This window comes from Monodon monoceros, unplaced genomic scaffold (genome assembly GCF_005190385.1).
Source record: "Monodon monoceros isolate NGI ecotype Baffin Bay Population unplaced genomic scaffold, NGI_Narwhal_1 Super_Scaffold_21, whole genome shotgun sequence".
Classification (NCBI taxonomy): Eukaryota; Metazoa; Chordata; class Mammalia; order Artiodactyla; family Monodontidae; genus Monodon; species Monodon monoceros.
The window spans coordinates 120025741-120053700 of NW_021703778.1; the positions used below are offsets into that span (position 1 = coordinate 120025741).

General features: G+C 37.2%; 1 protein-coding gene across 4 annotated transcripts in view; it reads left to right on the forward strand.

The window, feature by feature from the left end:
- Nucleotides 1-27960, forward strand: part of FANCM (FA complementation group M) — a 56913-nt gene that overhangs the window by 3219 nt on the left and 25734 nt on the right. For 3 of the 4 annotated variants that reach the window (XM_029238178.1, XM_029238176.1, XM_029238177.1), the window contains exons 3-11: nucleotides 1442-1519; nucleotides 4834-4992; nucleotides 7859-7990; nucleotides 9902-10034; nucleotides 10678-10803; nucleotides 11313-11399; nucleotides 17093-17277; nucleotides 23541-23747; nucleotides 25257-25470. In XM_029238178.1, the coding sequence (XP_029094011.1) occupies nucleotides 1442-1519; nucleotides 4834-4992; nucleotides 7859-7990; nucleotides 9902-10034; nucleotides 10678-10803; nucleotides 11313-11399; nucleotides 17093-17277; nucleotides 23541-23747; nucleotides 25257-25470 (1321 nt within the window). The remainder of the gene's footprint in view (nucleotides 1-1441; nucleotides 1520-4833; nucleotides 4993-7858; nucleotides 7991-9901; nucleotides 10035-10677; nucleotides 10804-11312; nucleotides 11400-17092; nucleotides 17278-23540; nucleotides 23748-25256; nucleotides 25471-27960) is intronic. The other variant, XM_029238179.1, reaches the window with a different exon arrangement.

The window sequence follows — 27960 nt, forward strand, 5'->3', positions numbered from 1 at the left end:
GTATTGTAAATCAACTATACTTCAATTTAAAAAAAATAATCTGCTTTTAGTTTCCTACCTCTAATGTGGAACTATGGGATAGTAAGAGCTGTTCCTGTGACTCAGTTTACTTAGGGGTCCTTTTTCCTTGTATTGGGGCATATAGGAATCTGGCAAATTATCCAGTATTGATTATGCCAGAAGTGGGTGTTGAATTCAAACTGTAAAGCCTAGAGAGATGCTTTTGTGCCCCTTGGAAAATGTTTTAGGATTTAAAATGGAATTTAGATTTTAAAAATTACCCCAAATTAGCCTTATTTTTTTATGAATAAACTTAATTTAAAAATTGTGAGCCTTCCACATGAAATCTAACTTCTTTAAAATCTTTCCTAAAACAAACTTTTTTCATTTCAAATCTAATTTCACATTTGTATTTCATTTTTTTAAATTAATTAATTATTTTTGGCTGTGTTGGGTCTTCATTGCTGCATGTGGGCTTTCTCTAGTTGCGGCGAGCAGGGGCTACTCTTCATTGTGGTGTGAGGGCTTCTCATTGCAGTGGCTTCTCTTGTTGCGGAGCACAAGGTGTGTGGGCTCTAGGTGTTGCGGGCTCCAAGTGTGCAGGCTTCAGTAATTGTGGCACGTGGGCTCAGTAGTTGTGGCTCGCAGGCTCTAGAGCACAGGCTCAGTAGCTGTGGCTCATGGGCTTAGTTGCTCCGCGGCATGAGGGATCTTCCCGGACCAGGGGTCGAACCCGTGTTCCCTGCGTTGGCAGGCTGATTCTTAACCGCTGCGCCACCAGGAAAGTCCCTGTATTTAATTTTTTTTCTATTTTTGTGTTATGATTTATCTTAATCTGGCAAGTGTGCATATGGATATAGCTGTAAGCCTAGACTGTGGCCCAAGCAATGGAGAATAAACTTGATCTTTTTCTACCATTTGCTCTTGAATTAGCCCTTTGAATATTTTGATTTGCCTCAGTATAGGCCTTGATGTTGTAGCTTTATGTATAGAAGAAACCCTAAAGTGTTTTATTATTTTATTATTATTATTATTTATTTTGCGGTACGCGGGCCTCTCACTGTTGTGGCCTCTCCCGTTGCAGAGCACAGGCTCTGGATGCGCAGGCTCAGCGGCCATGGCTCATTGGACCAGCCGCTCCGCGGCATGTGGGATCCTCCCGGACCGGGACACGAACCCGTGTCCCTTGCATCGGCAGGCGGACTCTCAACCACTGTGCCACCAGGGAAGCCCCCTAAAGTATTTTTGATTGGGATAGAGTATAAACCTAAATCATTTGCTCTTCAGATAACATAACTAAAGATAGTTCCATCTGCTAGCCCATCAGTACTCTAAATAAGGAATGATGATAGTGGATCAGATATACCAGCTTGTTTAACAGAATCATTTTTATTTTTGTATTGGGCAGATGAAATTAAAGAATTGTTTTTTTTTTTTTAAGGTTGTAAGAGAACTAGTCAAATATACAAATCACTTTAGAATCTTGGCTCTTAGTGCCACACCAGGTAGTGATATAAAGGTAAGTAAAATTTATTAATGTTTAAGAAAATAAGAACTTTTGTATGTGACCAGATCAGTTTTCCATTCTAGTATTTAGTTTAACATCAGGAGTACAGCATTTCATATAAGATGCCTACCTTTTCTTCTGTGGTTGTAAGAGATTATCTACATTAGAGTCTTCAGACTTCAGTGTGCCAAAGAATCACCTAAAGCTGTTTTTTAAATTTTTACTGTTTTATTTTGAAATGACTTTAGACTTCCAGAAAATTTGCAAAAATTAAAGTCTGTATATCCTTCACTCAGCTTCCCCTGTTAACATATTACATAACCATAGTAAAATTATCAAAGCCAGGAAATTAACATTGGTACAATACTAGTAACTGATCTGCAAATCTTATTTGACTATTGCCAGTTTTCCCACCGGGGTCCTTTTCTGCTCTGGGGTCCATTCTATGATCCCACATTGCATTTAGTTGTCACGTCTCCTCAGTACCTTCCAGTCTGTGACAGTCCTCATTCTTTTCTTGTCTTCCATGACCTTGATGCTTTTGAAGAGTAGGTGCCAGTTATTTTGTAGAATATCCCTCAATTTGGGATTGTCTGATGTTTTCTTATGATTGGAGTGAGGTTCTGTATGCATTTTGGGCAAGAATACCCCTGAAGTGATGTTGTACCTTTCTTAGTGCATTGTATCCGAGAATACATGATGATTTGTCTTATTACTGTTGCTGTTAATTTTGACTTGGTTCAGATGATAACTTTCTGGTTTCTCTATTGTAAAACTACTGTTTTTCCCTTTTCAATTAAGTCTGTTGTGGGGGAGATACTATGAGACTATGTAAATATTCTGTTTTAGCATCCAATGATGGTTCTTGCTTGCAACAATTATTTCTGTGCTGTTTGCCGAATCATTATTTCCTCTTTCCCTCATTTCTTTTACATTTCAAAATTTGAATTCTTCTGTTGTGAAAAGCTGTCTTCTCTCCTCATTTATTTAATTAATTAATTTATTTATTTTTGTTGTACGCGGGCCTCTCACTGTTGTGGCCTCTCCCGCTGCGGAGCACAGGCTCCGGACACGCAGGCTCAGCGGCCATGGCTCATGGGCCCAGCTGCTCCGCGGCATGTGGGATCTTCCCGGACTGGGGCACGAACCCGTGTCCCCTGCATCGGCAGGTGGACTCTCAACCACTGCGCCACCAGGGAAGCCCCTCCTCATTTATTTTTAATTCAGGTCTTTACATCAATATGGACTAATGGATATATATATATATATCCATATATATGGATATATATGGATATATATATTTTTTATTGGCTACTATCATTAATAATTTTGATTGTTCTAGATTGGGCCATTGAGAGTGCCTTGAAGATGGCTCCTGTGTCCTTTAGAATGCACTTTTTTTTGTTCGTGTGTTTGTTTTGAACACTTCCTAACTTACTGGTATCACAAGATATTTTATGATCATTTAGTGTTTTTCCAGTCCCCGCTGTGGAATCCACCATTTCTCTAGGGAGCTCAGAGGATGGTAAAAAGTTTTGAGCCCTATCCCATGCAGATTTTGAGGCTTATCCCATGACATTCTGATTTAGTAGCTCTGAATGGTCTTCTGTGTTAGGTTCTGGATAATTTCAAAGGTAGCTTTCAATTCTGCCAAGCCATAGACTTTTTTCCTTCTGTCCATAGCCTCGATTAGTTTTAGAAATTTCTATCCTATCATTTCTGCCCAACCTTTTTTAAACATGCTTGATTGTTTTTAGTCATCAAGTCTCTGCTTAAATACTACCTCTTCAGAAAAATTCACTCTTAATCTATGAAAAGTCAACTCTTCCTATCTTGTTATTTTCTTCTTAATATCTATCACAATCTGTCATTCTTTTGCTTATTCATTTATTTGTTGTATTTTTGCTCCACTAAAATAGTACCGACATGAATGTAGGGATCATGTCTATCTTGGTTATGCCTCTATCACCAATTCAATACCTGGCATGTGGGAGTTACTCAAATATTTCTTGAATGAATGAATGATTAAAAATACTAAAGTCTGGGACTTCCCTGGCGGTCCAGTGGTTAAGACTCTGTGCTACCAACGCAGGGGGCACGGGTTCAATCCCTGGTCGGGGAACTAAGATCCCACATGCTGTGCGGCCAAAGGAAAAAAAAATACTGAAGTCTTAGTCAATTTTATAAAATGGTCATATATTTACTCTAGAGTTTGAATGTATGTGGACATTCAGTAACTATAGTGTACTACTGTATTAGGCATTATACTAAGTGTTAGGAATACAAAAGTGACTAAGATGTGATTCTTGCCCTAGAGTATTTTTTATCTGAAACTAAGCCCATGAGGCTTTACTAGTTTAAAAAAAAAGAGTTCTTAATTTCTGGATACTTTCAGGATTCTTTCTTCATCCTTCCCTCCATCCATCCATCCATCTCTCCCTTCCTTTCTTTTTTTTCATCACACCCAGTAGTACTGTGGTCTAATGGTACAGCAGTTGTTTATACCAACAGGTTTTTTGTTTTTTCTTAAATTCCCTATTTTTACAATTAAGTTCCTTTATAAGCTTTTGGTGAATGAAATTTAGCTCCAGAAATATATTCACAGCATATATATTGATTTAAATGGAAAATATTCCACTAATTTATTTATTTTTATTTTTGGCCACACCTGCAACTTGTGGTGTCTTAGCTCCCGGCCAGGGATCAAACCCGCACCCTTGGCAATGAAAGTGTGGAGTCTTAACCACTGGACTGCCAGGGAATTCCCTCCATTCATTTATTAATAATAGATTTAGCGTAGGACCTATGCCCTCAGTTTCTTAACAAGTCAGTTTGTAAAGTATTTCCAAGGTACATTTGTATCCTTTAGTAGTAACAGGACTTCTCTGTTTTCCCCATTAAAAATCAGTGGAAAAAAGTATTTGCCAGGGAATCAGGAAATCTGGGTTTTAGTTCTGGCTCTAAAATTGACTGTTATATAATGTTTTGGGGATTTGGTTTGCTAATTAGAAACTTCTATTTTGTCTGAGTCTGTATAAATATTGACAAGATATAACACTACCATTGGAAAGCACAAAATACATTTGAGGAACTTGTTGGACATTTTATCTCTTGGATGCTTGGCATGCAAGAAAGATGTTTCAAAAGCATTTTCCCCTATTGTGCCACTCCTGATGTGCTATAATTTGTAGTTTTAAAAAATATTTAATGATATAAATTTCTAATTTTTTTTCAAAAACTTATTGCTATTTTATTTTTGTTAGTGGCAAACTAAAAAATTTAGTAAGTAATATAATATATAATCATACTTAATTGATTTTCTGTAGGCTGTGCAACAGGTTATTACTAATCTACTAATTGGGCAGATAGAGATTCGTTCTGAAGATTCTCCAGATATTTTGCCATACTCTCATGAAAGACGAGTTGAAAAGCTTGTTGTTCCTCTTGGTGAAGAACTTGGAGCTATCCAAAAGGCATATATACAGGTAAGCCATTTTTATCATAATTCAGTGTTTTAATAAATGAACTGATAATGTAATTATTTTACTTAACAGAATCGGACTGTGAGAATGTGTAGTTATAATCATTTATATAATTAATATGGTAAAAAATTCTTTGAAATGACAATTTTTCAGTATGAGCGCCATGTTTTATATGTACTGGCAAACTATTAGTTAAAGAGGAAATACAAAATGATGGACCGTTTCTAAAGCCAATTTAGTTTTGTATTTTCTTAAGTAAACCTTTTAATTGCCGTATAACCAGCCCCCCCAAACATATGAACAGCATAGTACATTAAATGTAAGTGTGCAGCACAGTGAATTTTCACATAGTGAACACACCCAAAACATGTATCCAGATTCAACCAGAACTTTCTTTGTAAGGAAATATATTTTCAATATATTCCTCCCTGATCCCTTGTACAGCAGTGTTTCTCAACTGGGGACTATCTTGCCCACTTGGTGGCATTTGGCAATGTCTTGACACATTATTGATTGATTGGTTGTGTTGGGTCTTCGTTGCTGCACGCGGGCTTTCTCTAGTTGCAGCGAGCGGGGGCCAGTCTCCGTTGCGGTGCGCGGGCTTCTCATTGCAGTGGCTTCTTTTGTTGTGGAGCACGGGCTCTAGGCGTGCGGGCTTCAGCAGCTGTGGCTCGTGGGCTCTAGAGTGCAGGCTCAGTAGTTGTGGCACATGGGCTTAGTTGCTCCGTGGCATGTGGGATCTTCCCGGACCAGGGCACGAACCCGTGTCCCCTGCATCGGCAGGCGGACTCTCAACCACTGCGCCACCAGGGAAGCCCTAACTTTACTGATTTCTTTTAGAGTGCTTCTTTAGGCACATGTGGTCAGCAAAGCTGATCAGCAAAGCTAGAAGAGAGGAAAGATTGAAATGTACTAAAATAGATATATTTTAGGAAATAAAACTTAGGCAAATTACATATTGCTGTAGTAAGTCTTCATCTGGAGGTCGCTTTTTACCTTCACTGTGGCATCAAGCTCAGGACCTTTTGTCTGCTGTTTCCTCTACCTGGAATGCTCTGTCTTCAGAACTTCTCAGGCTAGGCATAATTTATCATTCAGATGTCAAGTATTACCTCTTAAAAGAAACCATCTTTGGTGGCATGAACACGTGGAGAACTGTGGGAGCCTGCATGCCCAGTTCTCCCCTGAGAGCGCCCTGCTGTCACCCATGCAGCAGTAGGCTCCGTTGCTTGCCCAACCCGGGCCACCGTCTCTCCTGCTGCTTGGTACCAGAGGCAGCCCTGGCCCAGAGCGGTCCATCCCCAGCCAGGAACCTTAGTGTGGGAAACCGGCTGCTTGGAGGTGGAAGGGCGCTGGCAAGGTCACAATCCAAGGGCCCGCTCCTCTGCATCCTGGGGCTGGATGACAGATGAGGCAGGGGGTGCCTGGGCAGAGCACAATTGCTGCTCCTCTCCCCACCCCCCAAAAAAAAAGAAAGGAAGAAAGAGAGGAAGGGAAGAAGGAAAGAAAGAAAGAAACCCTCTTTGTCCACTTATATGATAGTGACCCCCTTCCCATCAAAGACTCTACAAAGCATTACTGTGTTGTAGGTTCTTAAATGCATTATCATAATCAAAATTCTCTATTTTCTTTGTTCACTTCTTTACTCCTTTCTTCCGTCTATTGAACGTAAACTTTAGGAAAATAGAAACTTCATTTGTCTCAGCCACAATATCCCCAGCATCAGGAATGATGCTTGATATGTAGTATATACTTAATGAATATATTTTAAAAAATATCTATTTATTTATTTATTTGGCTATGTCAAGTCTTAGTTGTGGCACGCGGGATCTTTGTTGCGGCATGCAAGATCTTTCATTATGGCACGTGGGTTTCTCTAGTTGCAGCGCGGGCTCTCTAGTTGTGGCACGCAGGCTCCAGAGCATGTGGGCTTAGTAGTTGCGGCATGCAGACTTAGTTTCCCTGTGGCATGTGGGATCCTAGTTCCTCAACCAGGGATCGAACCCGCGTCCCCTGCATTGGAAGGCAGATTCTTAATCACTGGACCACCAGGGAAGTCGCTTAATGAATATTTTTGAGAGAATGAATCAGTGAATGAAATTAAATGTACTCAAGGAATTTTGATTTAGTCATCACTCTACAAATATTTACCTATGTGCTAGACTTGTTCTAGGCATTGAAGATGCAACAGAGCAAATCAAGGCCCTCCTTTCATTGTGCTTAGTTTGGAGGGAGAGGAGGAGAGTTAAGAAATAAACAGATAAACACATATGTTCGTTTTCTGTTTTTTTTTTAAAATAAATTTATTTATTTTATTTTTGGCTGCATTGGGTCTTCATTGCCGTGCACGGGCTTTTTCTCTGGTTGTGGCGAGCAAGGGCTACTCTTCGTTGCAGTGCACCGGCTTCTCATTGTGGTGGCTTCTCTTGTTGCAGATCACAGGCCCTAGGCCCACGGGCTCAGTAGTTGTGGCTCGCGGCTCTAGAGCGCAGGCTCAGTAGTTGTGGCGCATGGGCTTAGTTGTTCCGTGGCATGTGGGATCTTCCCAGACCAGGGCTTGAACCCATGTCCCCTGCATTGGCAGGCGGATTCTTAACTGTTGCGCCACCAGGAAAGCCCAACACATATGTTCTTGTATTATCGCTGAATCTAATAATTGCTTGTGCTGACTCTCACATGGATTATCTGAGGATAATTGTCAAGTACTTTAAAACTTTATCATCTCTTCTGTGTTTACTTAAAAATTCATTTTAAGACAAACTTTATTTAATATATAATTTAATATATAAAACTATTTTAGTATGTGAGGAAATGTATTTGTAAAAGGATTTTAAAATAAACTTAAACTAAATTTCTTTGAAATTTGCAGATTTTGGAAGCACTTGCAAGTTCTTTGATTCGGAGGAATGTTTTGATGAGAAGGGATATTCCCAATCTAACAAAATACCAGATAATTCTGGCAAGAGATCAATTTAGGAAAAACCCATCTCCAAATATTGTGGTAGGTATTTTAAAATAAATTTTGCTGATAGACTACATTTTTACTTAGAACCAGGATGAAATGTAAATAATGATTATTTTTTGGTATATATTAGCTCATCAAGAATTCAGAGGTGGTTTATATAGTTTATAAAAATATGAAAAAGATCTAGCAGGAATACAGTTTAATGATGTGAATTAAGATAAATTTATCTTATAACTTTTAATTAAAAATTGGTCTTTTAGTTCACTTCTGTTTTGCAAAGTAAAAGGGTCATAAGAGGGTAGATTTTAACTAACTTTTAGACCCATAGCATTTAGTCTTAAATCTCCATACCGAGGTTGGATTAAGCATCACAGTAAGCTTTGTATTTTTAATCTTTATAGGAAAAAAATAGGTGGATAGGAACATATCCATCAAGTTAGGTCCAGAGTCAAAAGAGATGCTCACAAGCATGAAAAGGCACTGAGTCATTCTTGGAACTGAGAGGGAATGCATGTGCAAAAGGACAGAGGCAATTGAATGAAGGTATAAAGGAGACAGTGAGAAAACCAATTTGCCTGAGGTAAAGGATTGAGGGAGTCAGATATGATCTAGGTTGTGACCACCTGGGAGTGCTTTAAATGTTATACTAGAAATATGGACTTTATTCTATAGTGTCTGGGAAACCACAAAGGGAATTTTCTGTGAAATTGCAGTGTATTATACTAGACTTTAATAAAATGTTTAAAGTTTCTGCTAGGAGTTAAAGGTTCATTAAAATTTTAAATCATAAATCTAAACCTGTTGAATTTGATCTCACTGATGAGAGTTTATGTTTTACAGAGACGTTGTTTTACCGTTTTAGGTAATTAGCGTGCCATTTTTTTTTTTTTTTTTTTGCGGTATGCGGGCCTCTCACCGCTGTGGCCTCTCCCGTTGCGGAGCACAGGCTCCGGACGCGCAGGCTCAGCGACCATGGCTCACGGGCCTAGCCGCTCTGCGGCATGTGGGATCCTCCCGGACCGGGGCACGAACCCGCGTCCCCAGCATCGGCAGGCGGACTCTCAACCAGTGCGCCACCAGGGAAGCCCTAGTGTGCCATTTTAAGGCATTTATCACTATCCTGGAAACATTTAAAATGAGTGTAACTCATATTAATGCTACTAAAAGTGTAAGGTATTAAATAATAGTCTGCATCTCTAATAAAGGAAAATAATTAAAATATATTCTCAATGGTCTTTTAAAGGTATTTTATTGTATAGATATACTGACTGTATGCTCCTACAAAAGGAATATGTACTTTACTTTTCCTTGAGAGTAGTGGTTAAAAGCACAAGCACACTGGCCCAAATTTCCTAGGTTCAAATACTGGCTCTGCTACTTATCACCTACATGAGCTTCCACATGTGTAAAATGGGCATAACAATAGTACCTACCTCCTAGGTGTTAAGATTAAATAAGTTTGTATAAGTAGTGTGCTTATAACGGTGTCTGGTGCTCCCTGTCAGATGTTACTGTGGCATGTATACCTGGTGTTAAATGTTAGTGTTAAACAGTTTGATTAAATATTTGTCCTGATGTCAGAAACATTTGTGAGGATAGGCCCGTATCTCTTTTATTTTCCCTTGTATCCCAAATGTCTAGCTCAGTGCTCGGCAAATAGTAGGTGCTTATTAAATTGTTTTGAAAGACCAAATAAATCTATATACTGCTAATAATTTACCTGCAAAGAAAAACAGCATATGATAAATATCCCCCCGTTCATTTATTCTCTTTAAAATGTAAGTTTCATGTTGAATTAAATAAAGGGGCAGATTGTATATGGAAAGTACATTGACACCTTTCCATAGCAACATCTTAGGACATTCAGTAGAACCAATAAGTTCTGCATGGAACATGTATCTTCATTTCTTCCTCTGGGTAAATTTGATACATGCTTGTTTTTTCTAGGGACTGCAACAAGGCATAATCGAGGGAGAATTTGCTATTTGTATTAGTTTATATCATGGTTATGAATTATTGCAGCAAATGGGAATGAGATCATTATATTTCTTCCTTTGTGGAATTATGGATGGAACTAAAGGTAAATTATATGAAATTATTTTTAAAAGTGCTGACGTGTATTATTTTGGTTAATGATATGTATTGAGCCGTTTGGATTACTTAAGGTGCTTTATTTTAAAAAGCAGTGAAGGGGACTTCCTTGTGTGTCCAGTGGATTTCCTTGGTGGTCCTCCCCAGTGCAGGGGGCCCGGGTTTGATCCCTGGTCAGGGAACTAGATCCCACATGCTGCAACTAAGACCCAGCACAGCTTAATAAATAAATAAATAAATAAAATAAAAAGCAGTGAAATAGTTATGTAACAAATTCTTTCTTTCTTTCTTTTTTCTTCCTTCCTTCCCTCCTTCCTTCCTTTCTTTTTCTTCTTCTTCTTCTTCTTCTTTTTCTTAAACTATGGACATGTATTTCTCACAGTTCTGGAGGCTGGGAAGTCCAAGATCAAGGTGCCAGCCCATGTTTCTTTGCTTTTGATAAATTGCTGGAAGAAAAGAAGCCATTCATTATTACATATGTGAATGTGGAACTGGAAAAAGTTGCTGGTTTTTATTTTTAAATTTGAAAAACTTGCATTCATTGCTATAGTTTAATTTCTTTTAAATAAATGATACATTTGATTAGTTTTGCTATTAAATTTATTGGAAAAATATTTTCTTAATTTCTGAAGGAATGACTCGGGCAAAAAAAGAACTTAGCCGAAATGAGGACTTCATGAAACTCTATAATCATCTAGAGTGCATGTTTGCACATACACGTAGTACTTCAGCAAGTGGCATTTCTGCTATCAAAAAAGGTCTGGTTTTTCTTTTAAATTTTTGTATTGTTTCCTCTTTATCAAGGTTAATTTTAAAATTATGCTCCATTGATCCACATGTCTATTTATATCTACTTATATTTCTGTAGCAATAGACCTGTTAAATGCTAAAAGATCTTATTCTTCAACTTAGGAAAAATGTATATTCAAGCAGTTCATAAACTTTAAATATATAATAGAAGTTAGTAGTAGTTGTTACTGGTAGTGAAAATTCTCAGAACTACCAAAAACTAATTTATAGCTTAACTAAATGTGAATTTTTCCCTTCTCTTTGCTGCTGATTTTCATTTGGAGTCTTTCTCAGAATGAAATTTTCATAAAAATTCAGTTTATTTTACAGTAAGGTTTGTGCTATCCAGATGCTACTTACTGTTTAAATAAAAAGAAATAAGTTTTAACGAATCCATTTGAAAGGGTAATTAAAATACATTAATGTAATCGAATATGGAAAAATACAGAAAAATTTTTTGTGTTTTGTCTTTTTACAGGAGATGAAGATAAAACGTTCTGCTATAGTCATCCAAAATTAAAGAAGTTAGAAGAAATTGTAGTTGAACACTTCAAGTCATGGAATGGTAGGTCGTATTTAATAGACTCAAGGCAAGGCAAAGTTATTGAGAAAGCTAAAACTCTGACTCATTAGTTTGTGCTAACATTTCTTATGGAGAAGATGAGCTTTTAATTATTCTGGATAATGAATATAAAAAAGCTCTGAGAAATTTTGGGAGTGTAGGCACTAGGGGAATGGTGGAAATGTTAAGAATAGGGTATTATGTGAAAAAGAAAAGTCAACCTGGGGCAGTATAAGGGAAGCAGATAATAAAACAATGTATAATATAATGATAGGGAAAAGTAAGCTAGGTGAGAAAATAGAGAGTCATGAAGGAGGCTATTTTATATATGGTTTTAGAGCAGACCTCTTTGTAGGGTGATGTTTGAGCTGTTACCTGATGGAAGTAAGGGAGCAAGCCTTGTGGATTTCTGTAGGAGGATCATTCCTGGCAGAGAGAATAGCAGATTCAAAGGCCCTGAAGCAGTAGGGTGCTTGGTAAGATTAAGGATCAGTAAACAAACCAATTTGGCTGGAGTAGTGTAATGAGGATGAGTGGTGTAGGCAGAGGTTGGAGAGACAGCCAGGGGCCAGGTCATGTAGGGTTTGTAGGCCATGTCAGGACTTTGGATTTTATTCTGTGCATGCTTGTGATTTGTGAAACTATTACAGAGGCATTCGGAGCAGCAGAGTGACGTGATCTGACTTATATTTTTAAAAGATCACTCTCGTAGACGTTGGCCAATTATGAGGCTATTGTAATAGTCTAAGATGATAACAGATGATGATAGTTTATACCAAGATAGTAGTACCAAGCAGCAAGGTGGTTCTGAGAAGTGGTTATAGATTCTAGATATATTTTGAAGTTGGAGCCAACAGTGTTTATTAATGGATTGGACATAGAGTATGAGAAAAAAAATCATTATGAGTGTGTGTGTGTGTGTGTGTGTGTGTGTGTGTGTGTGTGTGTGTGTGTTTGCAGATGACTGTATGAACAAAGAGAAAACTAACAACATGGAGAAGAAAGAGCAAATGTATTAGGATGCTTTTGAGACATCTAAGTTGAGATGTGTAGGCATTGGATAAGTGAATCTGGGTCTCAGAAGAATGGTCTGGGATATTTTTATCTATTTACATATATATAAATAAATTTTAGAGTTATCAGCATAAAGGCAATATTAAAAGTTTCAAGAATGGATGTGATCATATCACCAGGAATACAGTTTAGGGACAGAGGGCCGGGAATTAGTACTGCAGAATACCAACATTTAGAGTTCAGAGGGGAAAATGCCACAAAGAAGATTGAGAAAGAAACCAGGCAAGTGAATTATCAGAGATGCTGAGGGAAGAGACTATTTCAATAGGAAGGAGTGGATTGTGTTAAATACTACTGAGAGGTGTGGTCAGATGAACTAAAAAGCATCCACTGAGTTTGGTAATATAGAGTTATTGATGACTTTGGTAGAGCAGCTTTAATGGAATGAAAATAGAAAGGCAGGCTGCGGCCTATTGAAGGAGATAGGCTTTGCACTGAAAGTAGCTATTGATCTGCAGTTGGTCAGATGTAGAGTCTTGATGCTATGCTGATTCAAAGGAGGTTTATCTGGAATAATTTTCCTTGCAACAGCAGCTGCTTCTTTTTCCTTATGTATTATACATTAACTTTATTAAGTCATTTAATTCATAAGGTTGTTATCAAGACTAAATGAGTTCATAATATAAAATGCTTAGTGTAGTCTCTGGCACACACATGATGATTAACATAATATAAATCATGTTTAAGAAAGAAGGATTATCAGAAATAAATGAAAAAGAAATGAAGGAAACAATAGCAAAGATCAATAAAACTAAAAGCTGGTTCTTTGAGAAGATAAACAAAATAGATAAACCACTAGCCAGACTCATCAAGAAAAAAAGGGAGAAGACTCAAATCAATAGAATTAGAAATGAAAAAGAAGTAACAACTGACACTGCAGAAATACAAAAGATCATGAGAGATTACTACAAGCAACTCTATGCCAATAAAATGGACAACCTGGAAGAAATGGACAAATTCTTAGAAATGCACAACCTGCCAAGACTGAATCAGGAAGAAATAGAAAATATGAACAGACCAATCACAAGCACTGAAGTTGAAACTGTGATTAAAAATCTTCCAACAAACAAAAGCCCAGGACCAGATGGCTTCACAGGTGAATTCTATCAAACATTTAGAGAAGAGCTAACACCTATCCTTCTCAAACTCTTCCAAAATATAGCAGAGGGAGGAACACTCCCAACTTCCTTCTACGAGGCCACCATCACCTTGAGACCAAAACCAGACAAGGATGTCACAAAGAAAGAAAACTACAGGCCAATATCACTGATGAACATAGATGCAAAAATCCTCAACAAAATACTAGCAAACAGAATCCAACAGCACATTAAAAGGATCATACACCATGATCAAGTGGGGTTTATTCCAGGAATGCAAGGATTCTTCAATATACGCAAATCTATCAAGGTGATAAACCATATTAACAAATTGAAGGAGAAAAACCATATGATCATCTCAATAGATGCAGAGAAAGCTTTTCACAAAATTCAACACCCATTTATGGTAAAAACCCTGCAGAAAGTAGGCATCGAGGGAACTTTCCTCAACATAATAAAGGCCATATATGACAAGCCCACAGCAAACATCATCCTCAATGGTGAAAAACTGAAAGCATTTCCACTAAGATCAGGAACAAGACAAGGTTGCCCACTCTCACCACTCTTATTCAACATAGTTTTGGAAGTTTTAGCCACAGCAATCAGAGAAGAAAAGGAAATAAAAGGAATCCAAATCGGAAAAGAAGAAGTAAAGCTGTCACTGTTTGCAGTTGACATGATACTATACATAGAGAATCCTAAAGATGCTACCAGAAAACTACTAGAGCTAATCAATGAATTTGGTAAAGTAGCAGGATACAAAATTAATGCACAGAAATCTCTGGCATTCCTATATACTAATGATGAAAAATCTGAAAGTGAAATCAAGAAAACACTCCCATTTACCATTGCAACAAAAAGAATAAAATATCTAGGAATAAACCTACCTAAGGAGACAAAAGACCTGTATGCAGAAAATTATAAGACACTGATGAAAGAAATTAAAGATGATACAAATAGATGGAGAGATATACCATGTTCTTGGATTGGAAGAATCAACATTGTGAAAATGACTCTACTACCCAAAGCAATCTATAGATTCAATGCAATCCCTATCAAACTACCACTGGCATTTTTCACAGAACTAGAACAAAAAATTTCACAATTTGTATGGAAACACAAAAGACTCCGAATAGCCAAAGCACTCTTGAGAACGAAAAAAGGAGCTGGAGGAATCAGGCTCCCTGACTTCAGACTATACTACAAAGCTACAGTAATCAAGACAGTATGGTACTGGCACAAAAACAGAAAGATAGATCAATGGAACAGGATAGAAAGCCCAGAGATAAACCCACGCACATATGGACACCTTATCTTTGATAAAGGTGGCAGGAATGCACAGTGGAGAAAGGACAGCCTCTTCAATAAGTGGTGCTGGGAAAACTGGACAGGTACATGTAAAAGTATGAGATTAGATCTCTCCCTAACACCATACACAAAAATAAGCTCAAAATGGATTAAAGACCTAAATGTAAGGCCAGAAACTATCAAACTCTTAGAGGAAAACATAGGCAGAACACTCTATGACATAAATCACAGCAAGATCCTTTCTGACCCACCTCCTAGAGTAATGGAAATAAAAACAAAAATAAACAAATGGGACCTAATGAAACTTAAAAGCTTTTGCACAGCAAAGGAAACCATAAACAAGACCAAAAGACAACCCTCAGAATGGGAGAAAATATTTGCAAATGAAGCAACTGACAAAGGATTAATCTCCAAAATTTACAAGCAGCTCATACAGCTCAATAACAAAAAAACAAACAACCCAATCCAAAAATGGGCAGAATACCTAAATAGACATTTCTCCAAAGAAGATATACAGACTGCCAACAAACACATGAAAGAATGCTCAACATCATTAATCATTAGAGAAATGCAAATGAAAACTACAATGAGATATCATCTCACACCAGTCAGAATGGCCATCATCAAAAAATCTAGAAACAATAAGTGCTGGAGAGGGTGTGGAGAAAAGGGAACACTCTTGCACTGCTGGTGGGAATGTGAATTGGTTCAGCCACTATGGAGAACAGTATGGAGGTTCCTCAGAAAACTACAAATAGAACTACCATATGACCCAGCAATCCCACTACTGGGCGTATACCCTGAGAAAACCATCATTCAAAAAGAGTCATGTACCAAAATGTTCATTGCAGCTCTATTTACAATAGCCAGGAGATGGAAACAACCTAAGTGTCCATCATCGGATGAATGGATAAAGAAGATGTGGCACATATATACAATGGAATATTACTCAGCCATAAAAAGAAACGAAATTGAGCTATTTGTAATGAGGTGGATAGACCTAGAGTCTATCATACAGAGTGAAGTAAGTCAGAAAGAAAAAGACAAATACCGTATGCTAACACATATATATGGAATTTAAGAAAGAAAAAATGTCATGAAGAACCTAGGGGTAAGACAGGAATAAAGACGCAGACCTACTGGAGAACGGACTTGAGGATATGGGGAGGGGGAAGGGTCAGCTGTGACAGGGCGAGAGAGAGTCATGGACATATACACACTAACAAACGTAGTAAGGTAGATAGCTAGTGGGAAGCAGCCGCATAGCACAGGGAGATCAGCTCGGTGCTTTGTGACCACCTGGAGGGGTGGGATAGGGAGGGTGGGAGGGAGGGAGACGCAAGAGGGAAGAGTTGTGGGAACATATATATATGTATAACTGATTCACTTTGTTATAAAGCAGAAACTAACACACCATTGTAAAGCAATTATACCCCAATAAAGATGTTAAAAAAAAAAAAAAGGATTGTCAAAGACCCATGCAAGGTTAAAAAACAAAAGAAAGCAAACAACAAAAAACTCCATACAACTTTCAATTATTAACCAATTGCTATATGCAAGTCTACATACTTTATATTTACTGTTTCATTTAATCATCACCTCAATCCATTTTAGATATTAAGAAACTAAAGTTTAAAGAGATTAAATGACTACCATGGTCACACATCACCCAGAGACTAAGTGGTCCAGCCTCAAAATCATGTTTTTATTTATGCATTCTACTCCTCCCAAGCACAGAGACACTGGGAGCAGCTGTGTGATTGACTGTTGGGTATATTCTGCAGTTTCCTTGGAGAATTTGAACATATCAATAATTTGGAGACAGAATACCATGGCCTGGATTAAGACAGTGCCTTTAGTGAGCAGAAAGGAAAGGGAAGATATACAAAATCAGTGAGAGCTCTGCAGTCCTGTGCTTCTGATTTAGAAGGTAAAGGGGAATAACAGGCATCACGCATGAATTGAAGGACTGGTCAAAAGGTAATTTTTATTTGGTTTAGGTTTTTATTTTATGACAGCCAATGAGAGATAAGGAGCCAGGTTTATTAAGATTACTAGAAAAGGTAGGAGGAAAACCAGCAAAGATTTAAGATGCCTTAAATTATTTTTTTGAAAGAATTGTCACTCACTAGTATATAGTTTCAGGTTTGTCTTTTGAATTAGTTCTCATCTAAATGCTTTTATAAGAGTTGTAATTAAAGTATTTTTGTTACATAGCTCAAAAGACATCTGACAAGAAATGTGACGAGACCAGAGTTATGATCTTCTCTTCATTTCGAGATAGTGTTCAAGAAATTGCAGAAATGCTTTTACAGCATCAGCCAATTATTAGAGTAATGACTTTTGTTGGCCATGCCTCAGGGAAAAGCATGAAGGGTTTTACCCAGAAGGAGCAACTGGAGGTAATTATTTTTGGAAATGATGAATATAAAAATAAAATTGATTAGCTTTGCACTTACGCCTTTTTGTTTTAACTCACTGGTCAGTTGGCTACATCTTAAAGATAATTTTGTAGTAAATGTATAAATAAAACTAGGCATATTTTGAAAGACCAAAAAAAGTGGGTTTTTTTGGATTTTGAAATATTTTAAAAAAGTATAATGGTTAAACAGAAAGGCTCTGGATTCATATTATGTAGGTTGGAATCCTGGTTCTTCCACTTATAAGTTTCTTTACTTCCTGTGCCTCAGTTTTCCTTATCTGTAAACATACCCTGTAGAGCTATTGTAAGCATTAAGTGAAATCGTACTGTAGAGCCTTCAAGAAGTGTTTACTATTTATTTATCTTAAGTCACTTTAGTTATTTATTCCAAACAAATAATAAGCTTACACTTTCTTCTGTTATCTAAAAATCTTAACTTAAAAATATGGTCAGAGGAAACCATGGTGGCATTTAAGGTGGCTGTATGCTCTGAATATTCGTCATAAATTTTTGAGTGCTATGATGTTTTGGGGGATATTTTAGACTATAGATTTTTTCTTTTTTTTTTTTTGTGGTACGTGGGCCTCTCACTGTTGTGGCCTCTCCCGTTGCGGAGCACAGGCTCTGGACGCGCAGGCCCATCGGCCATGGCTCACGGGCCTAGCCTCTCCGCGGCATGTGGGATCTTCCCGGAATGGGGCACGAACCCGTGTCCCCTGCATTGGCAGGCAGACTCTCAACCACTGCGCCACCAGGGAAGCCCTAGACTATAAATAGATTTTTATAAACTGTATACAGGTTTTTTCAGGTTAGCTATAGGTCTACACTTGAGTAGGTATGTCTTTAATGTCTAATTCATTTTGAAAGATCCTTTCTTGATTCTGTCAACATTAATAGATGAGGACTCCTATTATTAAATACTTCTTATACCAGTCCCCACTGTACTCAAAAGAGTCTGTTTAAGCAAACTGGAACTGGTGGAGAGAGTCTAGGAGGTTTTCCTGAGTCTGAATGTAACACTTTTCCCTATCTCGAGTCTAATAAGTACTCTAAAGGGTTCAGGCATCTAGTGGATGATTATTACTAACGTTAATAATCACGTTAGTGATTAGTAATATCTGTGTGAAAAATGAAGTGAATTTCTACCTAGGAGGTCAAGCATTTTGAAATACCCATAGTCCCCAACCTGGTCTCTGGCCAACTTCATTATTACCCAGAGTCATATTTCCTGGGTTTGTCAGGTACCATAAGAAACCTTATAGATTTTATTCACTTTGTCTTTTATTCACTTTTATCAATAATATTTTTATGTAGGCCAGGGTAACAATCCTTTTTATTACTCCTATACATAATTGCTTTCATAACAGCAGTTTTATTCTGAAATAAGCTTTCAAGCAGATAGTTGTAATTGAATTATTCATTTATCTAGAAACAAGTGATGAAGTCACAGAGGAAGTTGGGGGCCAGATTCTTTAGGACCTTACATTTCCATTTTAATGACTTTGGCTTTTACTCTGAATAAAGTGAGAAGAAGACCTTGGAGAATTTGGAGAAGAGGAGGGTCATGTCCTGATTGATATTTTAAAAGAATCACACTGGCTGCTGTCTTAAGAATAAACTATAGGGGCTAAGGGTGGAAATAGGAAGACCAACTGGAAGACTTACTAGAATAATTCAAGCTAAAGATGATGGTGGCCTGGACTAGGGTGGTAGCAGGTTGTGAGAAATGATTGGATTCTGGATATATTTTGAAGGTCAAGCTGACAGGACTTATTGACAAATTAGAGTGGGTTATGAGATAAAGGAGTGTGAAGGCTGACTCCAAGGTTTTTGGCCTGAGCAACTGAAAAGAGTGGCTATTAACTAAGGTGGATAAGACTGCAGGAAAGGCAGGTTTTGTAGAGAATATTAGCTTGGTTTTGGACAAATTAACTTTGGCATGCCTATGAGATTAGTGGTTTTCAAACTGTCAAAACTGATGGAGGACCAGTTTATTTCCATTCAATACATCACAGACAGATACCTTTGAACATTACAACAAAAATGAATTACTAGAAAAATAAGCTTAATGAAAAACAAAGTTCACGTCTAAATTTTTTTTTAGAGTCAACAGATGGGGAATACTCTGTCAAGTTTCTAAACTCTTACTCTTAGTTTTTGTAGTCTTGTCAGCTGGTAGTAAACAGTTTGTGAACCAATACCGGCACCAGTAATAAATACTTCATGGATTGTACTTTGAGTTACACTGTTTTAAACATCAAGTAGCGATGTTAAGTAAACAATTGAATATATGTCTTGACTTCATGGGTTCATGGAAATATATATTTGGGAATCATCATCATGTAGATGAGACTGGATTGAATGAAGACATAGAAGATGTCCAAAGACTGAGTCCTGGGGAATCAGAATAAGTGGCTAGTGAAATGGGAGAAAGACCAGGAGAGTGTGGTATCTCCTGGAGGAGGAAGTGATTAAATGTATAAATGCTGCTGGTGGGTCATATAAGATGATAACTGGGAATTGACTATTGGAATAAGAGAGGAGAAGGCAAATGACCTTGAAAAGAACATTTTCAGTGGAATGGTGGGACAAGCCACCACTGAGAAGAGCTGGAGATAGCAAGTATACAAGTCTTTCAAGGATTATTACTAAAAGGAGCACAGAGATGGAAGTAGTTTTTTGTTTGTTTGTTTTATGTTGAGATACATAATAGTATGCTTATATGCTGATAGGAATGACCAGTTGAGAAAGAAAAATTGATGACAGAGCAGAGAGAAGAGTATTGCTGGAATGATCTTTGAGTAGCTAAGGGAAAAGGATGGGGTCTAGTATAAAACTATGGGGGGTGACCTCAGTTAAGAACACGGATAGTTTGTCCAAAACAATAGGAGGGGAAGGTAAACTATGCAGGCACAGGTAGAGGTGGGTATGTAGATGTGGCAGTGATACCTTGCGGAAAGTCTTTTTTTTTTTTGCGGTATGCGGGCCTCTCACCGCTGTGGCCTCTCCCGTTGCGGAGCGCAGGCTCCGGAAGCGCAGGCTTAGCGGCCATGGCTCACGGGCCCAGCCGCTCCGCGACATGTGGGACCTTCCCAGACCGGGGCACGAACCTGTGTCCCCTGCATCGGCAGGTGGGCTCTCAACCACTGCGCCACCAGGGAAGCCCGGAAAGTCTTTTTTGATTGCTCAGTTTTTGTCATGTGACCAACTGAGAGTGAGGATGGGGAGGAAATGTTGGAAGTTTGATGAGAGAGGAGTGAGGAGGAGAATGGGGAGACTGAATGGATTAGGGAAATATAAGATTATTTTCAGATAGCACTAAGGGCTCACTCAAGGTGAGATATTATGAGTTTAAAGTGTAACCAGTCAGTATGGTTGGTGTTTTCCTTCAGCCACATTCAACTGTGTAAATACAGACCCAGTGGAAAGTGGGATATAATCAGTGTTGCAGTTTAGGTAGGAATATTGGAGGAGAGAGAAGTAAGGGAGTGGGTTGTAAGCTAGAGTGTAGTGTAAACAGCAAAAAAATGGTAGGATCAGTAGATTATAAGAAGTCCTGGTGGAAATTACTTAATCACTTATTCCTTTCTTTGATTAAACAACTTCTGGTTCATATTTATTTTTCAAACTCTAGGGAAATTAATATCAATCCTAGGCAAATAAATAACAAGTTAGCTTGTACCTGCTACTAAAAAGAAAGTTCTTTGAAATCCTTTATTAATCTATTAATTATTTATATTAAAGAATAATTTTTTTTACAACTCTAGCTCTGGGCTTTTTTTTGATCAGGACAAAAAGGACATCTGTTTTAAGTTACATACAGGTAATGTTAGGTCAGTCTTTCCTTGGCTTAATGTCATTACAGATTACAAAGGGAAATGAATTATTCTTAACTTTTAATTATGATCACTGGTTCTCCCTGTATTCTGTTTTTCCATATTGAAGGAAAACTCTTTGACTAGTGTTACTGGAAAGGTTTCTAAGAGGATTTAACATGATAAATTTATATTTATTATCCTACTTTTAAAGTGGTTGTTTTAAACAAAAGAACTAGCTTAAGGATTAAGATAATAGCTTTTTAGAGTCAGAGAGACCTAGGTTTAAATGCTGATGATTATTATTACTTATAGAATAGTAGAATGTTTGAGCTTGAAACGACTTTATGGTCTTTTGTCATGGGTCCATAGCTATTTCTATACTTTTTTTTTTTTTTCTTTGTGGTACGCGGGCCTCTCACTGTTGTGGCCTCTCCCGATGCGGAGCACAGCCTCTGGAAGCGCAGGCTCAGCGGCCGTGGCTCATGGGCCCAGCCGCTCCGCGGCATGTGGGATCTTCCCGGACCGGGGCACGAAGCCGTGTCCCCTGCATCGGCAGGCGGACTCTCAACCACTACGCCACCAGGGAAGCCTATTTCTATATTTTGATAGAGTTCATATTTCCTTTTTGTGTATACTCCCCTAATATTTTCTCCTGAAATTTACTTTTTAGATATGAGGTCTGATAACTGTCCTTCATACTAGTCATTTTGTTCAGGCATTCTTACATTTTAATAGGCATTTATAAAGGTATTAGTCAAAAGCATGACTGATTCCTCTGGAATACCATCATTTAATTTTTGTTTCTATTCTCTATCTATTGACCATGATCTTATTTAATTACCACCACTACTACTATTCCACCATCCATAAACCTGCAACATTTATGTGTGTATATATATGTGTGTGTGTGTGTATGTAAATGAGGAAACTGAGGCTCAGAGCAGTTGAGAACTAAGTTTATAAGGCTTAAGGAAACTTCAAAATATTTGTTGACTTTTTCATTAACTCATTGTCATGCTAATGTGGTTTCATTAACTTGATCAGAGAGAAATCCTTGTGAAGGAGAGAAAAAATTTTTTTCCTCTACCCTTACGAGTTCTTAGCTGAGACCTCTGTAGTAAAAGATTAACAAGAGAAAAACAAACAGAAGCTTATTAACATGTATACCTCATGTATGCATAGGAGATACTGAGGGAAAAATGAGTAACTCCCTGAAGTGGCTTAGAATACAGATTTAAATATCATCTTATGGGGAAAGAGAAGGGGGGTGCACAGGGGAGAGTAAATGATTTTTAGGGAAGATGAATGGAGCCCTAAAAGAAAAGATGGGAGGTATGATAGTTTGTGATAAAGTTTGTCTGGGTGTAGTGTGGACTTTCAGTGTCTTGTTGAGTCAATTTTCCCTGGTTGTGAAACTCCTGGGGAGGGGATTTATGACAATTGAGTTCCTTCTGGAGGATCTGCTTTTAGACAGATAAGGGGAGTTCAGAGAAAGCCTCTCCCCGCATTTGCTGTTTTTCGAGTGCCTATAGCTCAAAATAATCAATATACTAAAGCAGCATAGGTTGGGGCAGCATGTTCTAAACTCCTACAGTCATATTTTGGGGTGGCATATTCTGCTACCCTTCACTGGAATGACAGTATAAAAGGTAAAACATGAATTCTATTTTTTTAATTAAAATTTTTTTTATTGAAGTATAGTTGATTTACAATGTTGTGTTAATTGCTGTACAGCAAGGTGATTCAGTTATATATATATATATATATGCATTCCTTTTTTATATATTCTTTTCCATTATGATTTATCCTAGGATACTGAATATAGTTCTCTGTGCTGTACAGTAGGACCTTGTTGTTGATCCATTCTACATATAAAAGCTTACATCTGCTAACCCCAACCTCCCACTCCATCCCTCCCCCAGCCCCCTCCCCCTTGGCAACCACCAGTCTGTTCTCTATGTCCATGATTCTGTTTCTATTTAAAATATGAATTCTAGAAGTAATAAAACAATCTTACTTTAACAATAGTTTAATTATTAAACGTACTATTATTGTTAAATTTACTAACAATAAATTTAGGTCTAGGACATGATAAATAACAGTAATTGCTCTGGGCCACTTATCTGCTTTACACCCCTTTTAGTGATGCTAAAAATAGTATCTGTGGTTTCTCATTCATGTGTAAATTGTTAGCAAAACCTTTTGGAATCATAACCGTTATTAAAGCAAAGAAATTGGGACTGCCCTTTGCATTTTACCACAATGTCTTTTGGCTTATATTGCCATTTGTCGCTTCTTTTCCTATTCGATAGTACTTTGGGTGCTGATTTTGAATCTGATTTCAGGGACAAATGGAAAAAGTATGTTTTGATCTACAACTCTCTTATACTTGCATCTAGTTATTTTTAAATCATTTTAATTTTAGGTAGTGAAACAATTTCGTAGTGGTGGTTACAATACATTGGTTTCTACTTGTGTTGGTGAAGAAGGTTTGGATATAGGAGAAGTTGATCTTATAATATGTTTTGATGCCCAGAAGAGCCCAATTCGTCTTGTGCAACGAATGGGTAGAACTGGCCGCAAACGTCAAGGCAGGATTGTTGTTATCCTTGCTGAAGGACGAGAAGAACGGGTAAGTAGACATGTGGAAACGTAATTTGACAATCGAAATTTGAGAAACAGAGCCTAAAGACAAGTATCAATCTGTTAACAAAGTCCAAACAATCTGTAGGTAATTGTGATTGATTTCTGTTTTCCTTTGTATTAGATTCTGCCTGTTCTTTTCTTGTAATTAGGAGAATTTTTGACTGGATTCAGTCTTAATATTTTTATCTATATAAAGAAACACATTTTTGTACTTCAGTATTAATTTAGAGACACACAGATACAAAAATCAATATGTATTACTTTGTGTTACTATTTCCCTGTGCTTCTAAGGCCTGCTTTTTGTGTTTAGTTGTTTTTTGTTTTTTAACTACAGTGAGCTGAGAATGGTTTTATTTATATTTTAAAGAATTGCCTAAATCAATCAACCAACCAACCAACCGACAAGAATATGCACCAGGGATAATGGGTAGCCTGCAAAGCCTTAAATATTTACTTTCTGGCCCTTTATGGAAAAGTTTGCTGATGCCTATTCTAAGTGATAAGGGACTTGAATGATATTCATACTTTGTTGTAATCTTGGGTAACAGGTCTTCCTAAATATGATGTTGTATCAATACATAATATTATTTTGTGTATGTACACTAAAGTATTAACTAACTTTTGTAACTGAGTGGGACTATTTCTGTGTCTAAGTAAATAGTTTTACATTAAAGATTTTTTCATTAATTGTGATAGTTTTAAAAAATTGATTTAAAATGTTTTATAAACCCTTTAAAAATCATCCTGAAAAATGAATTTTTCCCCCCAATACTTTTCATGTGATTATAGCATATTCTTATGTAACATCCAGTTTATCTATAAAATGATTCCAATAAATGAAATGTCTGGCAGCTTTTAAAAGTCTATGTATTATCACTGAGTGGAATTGGATTCTAACTAATTGTATTACCTTGGCAACTCACTTGCCTTAAGTGAGTTGTTAGTTGTTAGTTTAGATATCAGGTGTTAGTTTTCTTATCTGTTAAGTAGTCATAATGGCCCACATTTGGTGAGTACCTACTCTGTGCTGGACAGTGTTGCAAATGTTTCAAATGCATTATTTTGTTTAAATCCTGTCAACAACCCTGTAAGGGCAGTACTAGTGCTTTTCTTGTTGTATACAGTAAAGAAAATTGACACGTAGAGAGATGAAGTAAAAGCTGAAATAAGAGAATAGTATTTTTTTAAAAAGCAATTTACACTTATATATAAACATCAGCCTTAATCAAAAATAGCAAGATACTAAATAAAAGACAGATTTCCTTTGTACAATATAGTTACTAAGTTAAGCTTTTATAATAATTTTGAAATGATTTTCATCAAGAGTTAATTAAATAGGCTTCAAATTTAAGACAACAGATATTCCATTCTTCAAGTATTTAAGTGGATCAGAGTTTACTGTTTAGAATAAACTCAGACTAATATAATAACTACTTGTCATGGCTTGGTGATTATTATAGAAATAATGTGATTTGATGTTTATTTGTTTTTGCAGACTTATAATCAAAGTCAGTGTAACAAAAGAAGTATTTATAAAGCTATTTCAGGTAATAGGCAGGTCCTTCATTTTTACCAAGGAAGTCCACGAATGGTTCCTGATGGAATCAATCCACACTTACATAAGATGTTCATCACGCATGGTGTCTATGAACCAGACAAGCCTTCTCGGAACTTGCAGCGAAAGTCATCTATCTTTTCCTCTAGGAAGGGTAAATAAAATTTTTCACATTTGAAACATGCATTTGTCTTCCTGTTGTTCATTAGCAGGTCATATATTGATATTTTTCTTCTATGAGAAACTCAGCATACATTCTAGGCTGTTATAGATGTTCACTTTGAGAAGGATAAGAGATGATTAATGTGGCAAAGGGAAGGAGACACTGGCAGTACAGAATGAAAGAAACTCAGTGTTGGGAAAATTAAAAATATCTTACCAGCCCAGAGAATCCTCTTTACAAATTGTGGAAAAGAAAGAAAATAGTTTTATTATTGAATAAGCATTAAGCCAATTACAGTGCGCATTTTAAGGAATCCACTGAGATAATACAAAGACAGAATGAAATTCTACCCTATTCATCCAAGCAGTCAGTCCTTTACATCATTTTCTTAAGATTAACAGTAACTTGTCCTCATATAAGAGGACAGCACCATTTGCTATATGTTCTTTCATAATTCATTCCAAATTCACCTGGTAATTGAGGTAGCCATTTGTGTTAGCTAGTTGCCTTTATCCAAAGAAATAATAAAACTTCTCTGTCTCTATGACAAATAGATAAGGACAACTCAGAGAAAGGTGCCAAGGCTAAACTCTGCAGGTGTATGGGAGATAGGGACACTATCTTCCTTGATGTTTACATTTCAAAGAGATGGCTCCTAGGTCCTTAAGAAAATCATTTCTGGTTGGAAAGCTGGCTAGAGGCTTGCTTTGCCTTTACAACGATTTGCATAAATATCAAAGGGTTAAATAAAGGATTTAGGAACATTAGGTATCTGGAATTGCTCCCAGAAAAAGGGAGGGGGAATTGTTTATTTCCATCTCTACAAAGGAAAAAATATTCTTTCTTTTTTTTTAAAAAAATTTTATTTATTTATTTATTTGGTTGCACAGAGTCTTAGTTGTGGCATGTGGGATCTTTCGTTGCAGCGTGAAGGCTTCTCTCTAGTTGTGGCATGCGGGCTCTAGAGCACACGGGCTCAGTAGTTGCAGTGTGCAGGCTTAGTTGCCCTGCGGCATGTGGGATCTTAGTTCCCCAACTAGGGATTGAACCCGCATCCCCTGCATTGGAAGGCGGATTCTTAACCACTGGACCATCAGGGAAATTCCCCCCCCCCGCTTTTTTTTCAATTTATTGTTACACCACATAGTGGTGAAATTAGACTAAGTTGTTGGTGATATTGAATCAGTAAGAAAAAAATACTTTGGTGCCAGGGAGCATAGTAATGAGAGTGCTAGCTCTCAGATTTTGGTGATATCAAGAAAATATCTGGAACTGTTAGCACTATAAAAATGAGAAACAAAAACTTTTTAAAAAAATTTTATTTAATCTTTAAGGTAAGCTTTTAAAGAATCATAAAATCATGTAATTATATTCTAAGATTTGGAAGAAATCTTGGGGGTCATCTGGTCCAATTACTTACCAAGGTAGGGATGTTTTCTGTAGCATTCTTGTTAAATGTATATCCAGCCTCAACTTGAACATCTTTGTTAATGGAAATCGTATTCTTTTATGAGGGTTCATTCCATTGTTGAATAGTCCATATAGAAGAAGTCCCTATGTTGAAAAAAAAAATCTGGCTTTGTACCTTTTGCTCATTGATTTAGTTTTGGCTTTGCCAACTGAAAAAGAATGCACAATGTAAAAGTTGAGAATTATGTTTTATTTGGGGTATTACTGAGGACTGTAGCCCAGGAAGGCAGCCTCTCAGACAGCTCTGAGGGACTGGTCCAAAGAGGTATAGGAGGAGCCAGGATATATAGGAGTTTTTGCTGAAAAAGAACCCTAGTAGTTGAGCATCAAAAGATTACTGCTAATCACAAAAACCAGACGTCTCAAGTTAATGATTTTAGTGCTTTTTTATGTATGGGAAGATGCAAGAGTTTGGGCTCATTAAAATTATACCTTTGATATACATCTTAACTATCTGGGGCCAGTATCCTGTTTTTCTCCATGCTGAAACCCCCTTGGGGGCAGCTGCAGTGGCTGATGGCTTGATGGCCCCATCATCCTTTGTTTACTGAAATGGCAGGCGACTTTCTTTGCCAACAGCTTCTAGACACAAAGAGTGGATTTGATCTTTGGTTTACGTAGGTGGCAGTTCTTTATGTATTTGAAGACAGTACCTCTCAGATTTGTTCAACTGATTGTTCTACTGGTTTTCATTACCATGAAGTTTCAAAGTTCTTTCCCTCCTAGGCACCTGCTTTGGACTTACTCACTTAAATTTGTTAATGTTCTTTCCCTTAACTCAGAGCCATTAATCAGTGCTTTTTGGATATGCCTATTAAACCTAATGCAAATCCACTTAATAGGAATATACCTGTCATTTTACAAGACTTTGCTAAATTTTGGGTTAAAATGAAAAGATAGTATGTATTTTGAATTCTCTTGAATTTATTAAAAAACTTGATTAGGTTGGCATACATTTTTCTTAGTGATCATTTTATTTTTATAAATGTTAACCATATGTTTAATGATTGT